The sequence below is a fragment of the Zootoca vivipara genome, chromosome 16 (genome assembly GCF_963506605.1).
Source record: "Zootoca vivipara chromosome 16, rZooViv1.1, whole genome shotgun sequence".
Taxonomy (NCBI): Eukaryota; Metazoa; Chordata; class Lepidosauria; order Squamata; family Lacertidae; genus Zootoca; species Zootoca vivipara.
The window spans coordinates 19,610,305-19,621,459 of record NC_083291.1 but is presented as its reverse complement, the minus strand read 5'-3'; the positions used below and the strand labels follow the sequence as shown (position 1 = coordinate 19,621,459).

Below are 11,155 nucleotides of genomic sequence, written 5' to 3'. Positions count from 1 at the left end.
ATGTACATCAGCAACAACGGCAATCTCCCTTGCTGAACTGGAACTCATACATTTCCCATTAATGATTACATATATATGCGATTCAACTCTCTCGGTTTCCCCCCAATAAACTGGGTGGCGTGTTCCCAATGATTTTGGCAGGACTGGACTATTTTCCCTTCACTTTTCTCCTGTCATTAAAACAAGCTCCTTCAGTATGTGTAATGCCTCAAACATAAGGGAGATGGGTGAGAGTCCTGGATCCAATGATTTCTTTTAAAAAAAGGGGGGGAATTTCAGTTAAACTTTAATTTAACAAGTTTAATACTCGAGTGTAACACACAGCTCTCGTGACTTCCCATTCCCCACCCCTGAGCACTGATCTCTTTGGAACAACTGGAGTTTTAAGACAATTCCAAACCCCAAAACAGCCACCTGAGGCATCTATACAAATAAAATTGAACACCCTTTGCTTATATATGGCCTTTTATTTTAATCTAAGTTTGTTCCTAAGTTTTTTCACAGTACAGTTGATCAGAAAACCGGCTTTATTTCCCTATTTAAAGAAGGACAGGTGCAAACCTATTTTTAAATAAGTCCCGACCATGAGAGAGATATGCATGTGCTTAACTTCCATGTGCAAATCGATGGGACTTAAGCGCTGAGATTTCAGGTGGATTGTGATGTGTGGTGCCTTTTTCTGCGCTGAAAGATGCTTACCGCAGAAATTTCCATGTTTGGTGTTCCACTTTAATGTGCTTAATGTAGCAGACACATTGGAGGTGTGTGTGTGTGTGGGGGGGGGGGGCTATATTGCCATCTTGCCCAGAAATACTTGCTTGGCTCTGTTGGAAAAAGAGTGTTGGACCCGGATGGTCCAATCTAGCATAAGAAGTCCTTTCAATACCAGGCGCCCGTTCCATCTAAAGAGAAGGACATTTAACCCCAATGAATTTAATGGAAACGTTTCCAAGCACAATTAAAAGTGCTGGTGCTGACCTTTAAAGCCCTAAACTTCTTTTGCCCTGTATACCTGAAGGAGCATACCCACCCCCATTGTTCAGCCCAGACACTGAGATCCAGCTCTGAGGCCTTCTGGCAGTGAGGTTACATGGAACCAGGCAGAGAGCCTTCTCGGTATCAGATGTCAAGGAGATAAACAACTGATTCTTAGAAGACATCTGAATGCAGCCCTGTATTGGGAAGTTGTTAATGTTTGATGTTTTACTGTGGTTTTATAAATTTTTGGAAGCTGCCAAGATTGGCTGGGGCAACCAAGTCAGATAGGCAGAATATTATTATTATTATTATTATTATTATTATTATTATTATTATTATTATTATTATTTCTATACAGTATGGCCATTAAGAAGACCAAAACGTATAATCACAACAGCCCAGCCAAACTGAGGTATGAGTCAATCCCATTCAAAATGGAACTCAAGTTAGAACTGAGAAAAGTCCCATCACATCCCTTTCGATAGGGTTTGGTTGTTGTGACTAATGTTTGCTGAATCATGCCCACTGTACTATTCCCACAAAAAGATGGAATTCAGCACAGAAGCTTCCTGGCTTACTTCTGTGAAATAGGACAATGCCCTTTACCCATAACGGCAAATTTCCATGCACACACAAGACATAAAGGTCTGTGATGCTTTCAATTACATCTGTTCTTTTGGCTTGGGGAGAGAAATTTATGTATACATGTTGGGCTATATCCAAGTAACTTGGTATAGACCAGGCATCCCCAAACTTTGGCCCTCCAGATGTTTTGGACTACAATTCCCATCTTCCCCGACCACTGGTCCTGTTAGGTAGGGATCATGGGAGTTGTAGGCCAAAACATCTGGAGCGCCGCAGTTTGGGGATGCCTGGTATAGACCCATTTGAAATGAATGCAACTTAGTCATAGTCACTACTTTCTATGGGTCTATTCTGAGCAGGACTAACACTGGATGCAATTTGTTATTTTAAAGGTGGGGTCGGGAGAGTGATAGCATGTACAGACTATTCATGTAACTGGTAGCCGCCTCTGCCCTGGTTTTAAACTCAGAAGCATAGACCTAGCACAGTCAACCAGGGAATTATCTCATGGGACTCCCATTAAAATGAATGGGAGTTGTTCAAGAGCACAGTACTGTTGAAGACGGCAGATCCCCTTCAGATCAACAATGGATTTCACAATAGAGGATTACGCCTTTGGTTTGTTTATTTTTTACTCTGTGGGTGGTGTGATCCTAAATAACTTAAAATAAAAGCGCTCTGTGAAATCATGATGTCCCAAATGATAGGGTTGGACTTTATGATACATTCTAGTGTAGAGTTTCTCCAACTTTGTTTACGGTGAGCCCTCTTAAATCCGGAAGCATGCTGCCTACGATTTCCCAAAGATTATTATTTTATTTTTATTTTTTAAAAAACCCTACAAAAACAAGCCTGTATAACTGTATTCATGCTGAATACAGTGCAACAACTCCAACAAAATATATATCCGTAAGCTTCAGTGATTTAGGCTGCAGTTTGCAAAAACTAGCCTGATGGGTCCTTAGGGTTCATTATGCCTATGGATTTGGCTTTGAGGTTTAGACTTAGCTCTCACACAAGGTGGTAAAATCCCTGCCCAGACTGCACCACTTCAGCTTGCTAATGCTGGAATATATGACTAAATTATCCTACTTGCAAACAAACAAAACCGCAGCACATAAAAACTGGTTAGCGAGAAAACCTTGATCAGCCCGTAGGTAGATGCTTTGCAGCTACAATTAGTCATGTGAGCCAGTATCTACATTCTGAAGTAGCATAGACCAGATACACGCTTAACTTCTCATGCACAGCTTGAGATAATGAGGCCTCTCGTTTAAGGTTTTCTTTTCTTTCTTTCTTTTTTAAAGGATTCCAGACAGAGCATCTCAATCGGCTTATACCAGTATGCTCTGGCTCAGTGAAATGGTTTGAGGGCTCTTGTTTAGAAGCCAGTTCCAAAACTTATGGAAGCCACTATAACTGCATTCATGCTGAAATCACGCTAACTGAACCATATAGGACTACAGGGCCAGCTTAAATATGACCGCTTTCTTAGAGTGTATTGCGTTTCCATGTAGGAAAGAACACGTAAAGCGCAGGTAGATTGGGACAAACAGTCTGCATGCTCGCCCCCCCAAACCCCCCTATATATGTGCTGTCCTTGTATTCAAAGCATTCCCATGGTCTAAACAGCTCATCACAAAGCAAACTGTTCCTGGACTAGTTACAGGTAGGTAGCCGTGTTGGTCTGTGTCGAAGCAAAATAGAAAAAAATTCCTTCAGTAGCACCTTAAAGAGGGATGCCCTCTTTAATGTGGGGGTGGGTGGGAATGGGTGATGGGCTGATGGGAGTGGTAAACCTGTAGATGGCTGTTAACGACTGCTGATGGCTGCAATTAGTCCTGGGGGGGAAAAGCAAGGGCATCAGCCCATCAACCATTCCCACCCACCCCCACCACCACTTCTGTTTCAAGTGTATCTGAAGAAGTGTGCATGCACACGAAAGCTCATACCAAAATAAAAACTTAGTTGGTCTTTAAGGTGCTACTGAAGGAATTTTTTTTCCATTTTGTTCCTGGACTGTACTACTACACGTTTCAGTTATGGGATCACACATTTGAACACTCCACAATAAGATAAAAAAATGGAAAGTAATAGAATGTTAGCATATCTCCAGAAATGGCTAGTCTAGGAGCCATTTTCACCCTAATGGAAGGACACACACACACACACACACACACACACACACACACACACACACGAGCAGCACTATTTTTGTAGAAAAAATGGTGCTGGCTTGTTCTTTTATAATGGCAATGGCACCCACCTAAGAGGTGCCAGAACTGAGTTCTGGTGAGTTCCGGCTGGGGACAAAAAAGCCCTGTACTTATGCGATCCTTGCCTATAACTAGCGGTCTGCCGAGTCCAGGAAGTTTTAACCACATTATTAGCTATTTGTCTGGACCTGGTCTCGTTCTACTGAAAGATGCCAATATGAATAGCGCATTGACCACACTCTTTACTTTTATGTAGGAAGAAGTATGCAATGTGAGCTTTTTAAAAAGAAATGTGGTTGTTTTTATTTAGATACTTCAATAGGGATTCCAAAACTTAATTTAGGCACCAGTTTATTTTACAAAATTCCTGGCCATATATATACACATCCAAAATGCGGCCTGACTGCACTGTAGTTAAGGGGACACCATTTGCTAGGAACTTCTCTTCCAAATATCCCTGTGATAAAGATGGGAGGAGTACAAGGGTACAGCCATCCTGTTCTACAACTCCTATTCATTAAAATAAAAAAGGCTGTGTTGGAGATGTTTCATGTGGACTGGGCCCAAAAGACAGAACCGAGGATCTACGGAGATAGAATCTATACCAGTCTAGAGCAGGCACCCCCAAACTGCGGCCCTCCAGATGTTTTGGCCTACAACTCCCATGATCCCTAGCTAATAGGACCAGTGGTTGGGGAAGATGGGAATTGTAGTCCAAAACATCTGGAGGGCCGAAGTTTGTGGGTGCCTGGTCTGGAGAGTAAAGAAATGAAGGAAGAAGTGCAGTACTTCAAACTAAGTCTTATGCACTAGATAAGCATTGTGCTTGCTCTCAGCAAAGGAGAGCGTTTTACATAATTTATAATAATAATAACAGTAGCTCTAACCATTGAAAAAAATGTGAAGCTACAGTACTTTGTGAACCAGGTTAGTTGCTTTTGATTCAATTACCTAGGGTGCAGGTTTTGCTTAGTTTTTAAAGGTCTATAGCTTTAAATGTTGTAAGGCGCTTTTTTTTTGCATTTTAGATTGTACAAAGTGTGCAAGTCGAAACAACTTCAGATAACAAAGTAGTGCAGAGAGGCTTTCACCACTGTTGGACTTTCAATCTAAGGCTGCAGATTTTGACTTTGTTCAGATCCTTAATCAAAAAATAATCTTCTGTACATCGCAAAAATAGGACAAAAAAACTGTTTTCCTTTAACACTGTCTCTGTTGATAACGCTCACATCCCACAGCAATCTCCTAAAAATGAATTATTATTAATATTTATATAGTGCCATCAGTGTACACGGCACTTTACAAAGTAATATAGGCAGCAGACATGTCCCTGCTACAAGGAGCTTAATGAAGGGGTGGAATTTTAAATGGAATTCTGTCTTAATACATAGTAGCAAGAAGAACAGGTGAACAATATGAGCTGAAGTGTCTCTCTTTCATCCTTTTGAACAGCTCTAAATTAAGCCTTCCTTTTTTATGCCAGTGCTCCAAAAAATAAAATAAAATTAATTGCCTTCCATGTGCTACCTGATTCATTGACATTCTCTAGCAGACTGAGGGCTAAACCACCCACGATGCCCGAGATTTGTGACCAGATCTCACAATGCATCTTTCTTTCATTTCAAAACAGGTGCAATGGGCTCTGAATTTGATAACTGCAGCGATGCTGCTAGTAGTGTGTGTGTGTGTGTGTGTTTATGTTTCCCCTCTTGCCAGTTTCCCAATTTAAATTCCCCTGGAATATGCTATTAGCCTCACAGAGGGAAATTCCAGTATTCTAGAAGGGCTACGTGAGCCAATTCTAGGGGTAGGACATTTAGATCAGAGAAATGATAAAGATGAAAATATTAAATGCTTTCCTCTTCCAAACAAAGCTGGAGCCCCTTGCACCTGTTTAAAAGTAAAATGAACGTCATGAGAGTCGATCACGGGTCTCCTATGTCACCTGTGGCTTTGCCTCCAAAAGAGCATTTTTGGTGAAACTATTAAAATATCTAGACAAGAGTTTAGTCACTATAATCGGAACCTTTTTAATGCAGTATTATTATTTTCAATGCTCATCTGTTTAATTCTGTCAGCTTTAAATGATGTAGAATATGTTGTTTTTATTTTAAACCATACTTCAAAGGAGTTTGGGTAACTCTGCTGAAAATTGTGACCATCAGTTAAGGCTGCTCAAAGCATATATAGATATATGTATATATTATGTATTTATATTTAAATAAAAACTTATTATTCAAGCTTCTCAGATTAATTAATTGGTAACACTAAAAATGAAACTACTTACAAGAATAACTGGCTGCATGTGTACAAAATAGGATTAGACTGTTTCAAAACAAAATAAAAAATAAATATAAGCCCCGCTTTGCATTAAAAACACAGAACCTGTTTACAAAAAGGAATGTATGAGACAATCCTGGACTTTCCTTCTATTCAATATAGCATTTCTATTGTAGTAAAGGAACTGATATGTTAATTCTACGTTGCAATGACTTTACCAAACATTTTCACTATAGACTTTTTGAAAGCTTTTACAGTAAGAAATTATCAACAAAAAGCAGGCACATTAGTGTACAAAAATGTTGCTGTTGATCCCCCCCCCCCTTTGAAAGTGCAGGTTTACAAGACCAACAATGGTTTTAACTCTCACTGAATTTTAAACTTAAAAAGATAAAATCTCCCAGGAATACTGTAAACATAAGAGGCTTGGATCGAAACTGCTCTCGGTCTCTCTTCAGGGTTAGAAATATATTTGCTTGAGAGGGAAAGATTCATCCTTACATTTTTTTTGTGTGGGTGTTTTTCTTGTTCTGGCTGGCTTTCTAACGACACAATTTTGTAACTCTTAAAGCTGAGGCTATCGTGAAGATTCATTTGAAGGGGGGGGCAGGTGTGTGGGTAAAACAAAGCAAAACAAATCCGAGCCAAATATGACTGTGTAAACCAACCCTGAAATGTTCACCATTCAATCAATATCGAAGAAGAGATGGATGAAAAGATTCCACCAGACTAGAGGGGGCAAAGGGGTAAAATTAAAAGGTACTAAAAGCATCATCCCCCAAGTAGGCCCAGCCATCTTTAAGAAACCCAAGAGAAAAATGCACTTTTCTGAAACCTCTAGGATGTAGCTATAGATTTTAGTGATAGAACCAAAAGGAGCAGGAAAAGAGAAATCTCGACAAGGACATATTGGAGAAACCTCCAACAGGTTGCAAAACACTGGCAACTTTCTGAAACTCTGTTCAAGACTTCTCCATCAAAGAAGCGATGAAGAGAAAGTGTGCCTGATCTTCAGAAAAACGAAGCCAAAGTGGTCTGGACCAATGTTTCAACTTGCCACCAGATCCGCCCCAACAGCGTGCACCAGCCTTGTCTCATGCTAGGACTCTTACGGGCACCTGCTGCCTCTTTAGACGGAGGGTTCTCGGAGGAGTCCACACTACTACTACCTGTGGCTTTGGCCTCACCTTGTGCTACTACTGGTCCTGCCAATAAAGTGTTCGTGCTCTGCCCCAATTCGCCTCCTGCCCCTTTCAGTCCAGCAGGCTGATTGTCCGCGCGGCAGGTTTCCAAAGGGCGCCGGCCGGTGGTGCCTAGATGCGGTTGGCACAGGGCTCCCGGGGGTAGATTTCCTCGTAGGCCGGAGGCTGCTCGTTGGGCAACGGGTAGCAATATGGGTAGGACACCTGGAGGTCGGGGTCCATGGGCGAGTAGCCGGGCAGCTCGATGGAAGGGTGGCCTCCGCAGTGCACCTCCACGCCGGCCTCGTCGAACACGTGGAAGACACCGACGTTGATGTACGACACGGCCTGGAAGGCGCAATCGCCCCCGGGGGACACATCGGGGTCCTCGCTGGAGAAGATGGAGCCTTGGCTGGGGCGCTGCGGACGCCGTCCACCGCCACCACCGCCCCCGGGACCCCTGCGCCTTCGCCGCCGCCCGCCCGCCCCGTGGTGGTCGTGCCGTCGGCGTCGGCGCCGTCGCAGCCCCCGCTGCTGGGCCGCTTTGTAGTTCTTGACCAGCACCAGGTTGAGCAGCCCCAGCAGGCACTCGAGGGCGTTGAAGATGGTGGAGATGACCAAGCCCCGCTGGTAGTCGCGCAGCTTCTGGCAGCGCAGCGCCGCCGCCGAGCCGTCGGGGCCGCCCGCAGGCCTGGCCCGGGCGGGCGCTGCTCCCGCTGCTGCGGCTCCTCCTCCGGCCTGCAGGAGGCAGTAGTGCGAGTACTTCTTCTCCACTAGCGACACCGTGTCGCCGTCGATGACGGCGCCGGCGAAGGCGCTCAGCACGCCCAGCATGAAGACCAGCGCCCCCAGCAGGAGGAAGTTTTGCCGCCCGTTGGCGGGCGCCTTGGGTGGCGCCTGAGGCGGCGCCTGCGAATCCCCGCTCACCGGCACCGCCACCACCTCGCTGCCGCCCGCGTGCCCTCGAGGGGGCGCTCCGCCCGCACCCTCGGCGGAGACGGCGGCGCTGCTGTGGCCGGCGTGGTCGTCGGGCTGCCGGCAGCAGAAGAGCGCGGAGCCCAGCAGCGAGAGGCCGGTGGCCAGCAGCAGCCCCGAGTAGAAAGCTCCGGCGGCGCTGCCGAGGCGGAAGGGCTCCCCCTTGAGTTCGGAGCCCAGCGAGAAGCACTTGAGGCCCACGGCGGCGGCGCTCAGCGCGCAGGCGAGCAGGAGGCAGCTGGAGAGCGCGGCGCAGGCTCCCCGGACACTCCACTTCATCCTCCGCGTCTCCTCCGCCGCCTGCGCCTCCTCCTCCTCCTCCGCGCTGCCTCGCCTCGTCCGCCTCCCACCGCCTGCGCCTCCTCCTCCTCCTCCTTCGCCTCCCTCCTGTCCTCATCCTCCCGTGTCCTCCTCGGCGCCGGCGGCCTTTGCCGGGGAGGCGGCCGCCGCGCGCTGCGGGGACATAATGTTGCTGGTACTGCTGCTGCTGCTGCTGGCGGCGCCAAGAAGGGAGCTGTCCAAATTCGCCGACGACGCCGTTGCTCGGGCTCTCGCTGCTACCGCCACAGCGGCCGCCGCTACTGCTGCTTGCTGCTGCCGCCGCCGCCGCCGCCTTCGCCTCTCTGCAGGCAGCCGGCAAGCACGGCTCGCGCGCACGCTTCTCCCTCCCCGCCCCGCTGCCTCCCTCTCTCTTATCCAAGCGGCTGCTGCTGCTGCTGCCGCCGCCGTCTCCCGCGCTCCGCCGCCGCTGCTGGGAGCCAATGAATTATTGATGGCAGCAAGTTCCCGCTCGGAGAGGGGCAGCCACGCGCTCGACGGGAGGGGAGGGGCCGGGCCGGCACAAGTGGGGTGCGGTGGGAGGGAGGGGAGAGGTTTCTCTTGGTTTCTCCTCTTTGCTGATGCAGACCTCGTACCACCGCCCCCCACCCCACCCCACGGGGCTCAGTAGCGCCGTCCATTCGCACCAAACCGGGAGGAGCGCGTCGATGGGCAGGTCTACAGAAGTCGCGCGCGCCGGGGGCGCACTGGAAAGTTGGAGAAAGGTCAGCCAAAGAGCTTTCCCGCGAGGGCACAACGAGTGCCGTCGTTTTTCGCGTCTTCTCCCCCTTCCCCTCCCCCAAAAGTGGTAGCTCCGTCCCCCCCCCCCTCCGCAACTCTCTTCTTCCACCCCCAACTGAGGTTGAGAACTTCGAAGTCTCCTACACCTGGCAAAGTCCTTCGCGCCCTAAAGGAGGCGCCCAAGTTACCTCAGCGACAGGCTTTCCGCTGGTTCCAACGCCGCCGAAACGCAGCCCCGGGGGGAGGGGGGAGCGGAGTTAGCTTTGAAAAATAAAAAGTGGGTGGGTGGGGAAGGGGGCCTTTTCATTCATTAGTAACATGATGATGAATCTCCGCTGCCTCCTCAGAGCTACACCTGTAAAGCGGGGCGCGCGGGAGTGGGGGGGGGGGAGGAGGAGAGGAAAGATTCCCGCCCCTTCGAATGAGATCGTGGCATTGTAGCGAGTTATTTTGATACACGCCGCTGTCATTTTTAGCACCTAACTAACATGCCGGGGGAGGATGTTTTATAAAAGGGCGATGTGGTATAATTTAAGCAACTGGGAAGAAGCGGAAATTGGCGAACCGCATGAGGCGTCGGGGAAATCGGGGACGGAGGCCGAAAGTGCTGGTTAAGTTTAGCCCGTAGGGCTCAGGTTGTGGTATCAATGGCTCTCTTCCACCTCCTCTTTGTGGTGCATCTTTTTGCGCACTTTCCTATTGGGGTGGGGGCACCACCACCCCTGAACTCTGTGGGGTCTTTCTTCAGAGTAAGCATGCATAATATTGGGGTGCACATCTCCCTGGAGTTGCTGGTGACCAAATGATGTTTTATTTACCATCTCTCATTCTTCTTTTAATATTGATGATGATGATGTTACTCTTTCCCTATGGCTAATAGCTGTAGCGCGCTCTCTGGCTGGCTGGTGTTTGGCAAGAAATGGATGGAGCAGGAGTGAGCTGGGCTTTGACGAGCAAGAGAAAGGAAACGCCGGTGGAGGAGCTTATAAACAGGCTTCTGTATGGGCTCTGCTTCCCCCCCCCCCCCCGAGAACCGGGCTCCAGGGGCTATGGAGGATCACAACAGTCTCTGGGGGGGGGGGAGAGATGTGTGTGTTTGGAAAGAAGAGGGGGGCGAGGACCGAAAACTGACTAGAAGGGGCGCTTTCCGTCTCCCAAGCATCGCCTGTCAATTAAAAAGGAACCGTAGAACCAACATGGGGAGGTGATGGAAGGCTTTGCGCTCCTGACAGGGTGGCCGCATAGAATCCGCTTTTGCTGCGCTTCGGGACTTGATCTCTTTCCTCCTCCCTCCTCCCTTCGCTTCTCCAGAGATTTTGATCAGGAGCTTCTGCTGCTTAGCAGTCAGAAGAGATCAGCTCAGTCTCTTCGGCACATTCCTTTCCCTTGCTGGGATTAAAAAAAGGAGAAGATACCAAGCGGTTTTCATACTAACAATTACTCAGCATACAGAAGACCTTAAACTCCCTTTAATCCAGTTTCTCGTTCGCATGGAAGGCAGAACAGGAGGAAGGAATATTCCCCATTAAAGAAGGTGGTATATGCATCCCCTGCTCCACAGTGGGGTCTCCCCCCCCCAGCATTAACAGCTGACTTTATTTGACGTTGATTTGCATTCCAAAGCTCACATGCAACGGAGTTGAATATCTAATAGCTGGCTGTTTATTAGATTTCATTCTAGAAGCCTGCCAAATACTAATACAATGATGACAGACTGACTTCGAGGCTGAATTTCACATTTGGAGTTCAGTTGAAATATCTAATATAAAAAAGTCCACACTCAACAGCTGGATATTACAATTGGAAATTTTCAGACCTATAAAGAGAATACAGCATAGACTGAGGTTTTTAGTCACCAAGAGTTATGCTAAAGGTGCAGGG

General features: G+C 47.6%; 1 protein-coding gene across 1 annotated transcript; it reads right to left on the bottom strand.

Annotated features, from left to right (window-relative positions):
* Positions 1-3,325: 3,325 nt before the first annotated feature.
* Positions 3,326-8,494, bottom strand: TMEM271 (transmembrane protein 271). Its single transcript, XM_035141231.2, has one exon. It carries the CDS (start codon positions 8,492-8,494, stop codon positions 7,373-7,375), a length of 1,122 nt encoding a protein of 373 aa, XP_034997122.1. The 3' UTR covers positions 3,326-7,372.
* Between the last annotated feature and the right edge of the window lie 2,661 nt (positions 8,495-11,155).

Coding starts and splice junctions, on each gene's coding strand:
- TMEM271 (XM_035141231.2), bottom strand. CDS start 8,494: ATGAAGTGGAGTGTCCGGGGAGCCTGCGCCGCGCTCTCCAGCTGCCTC.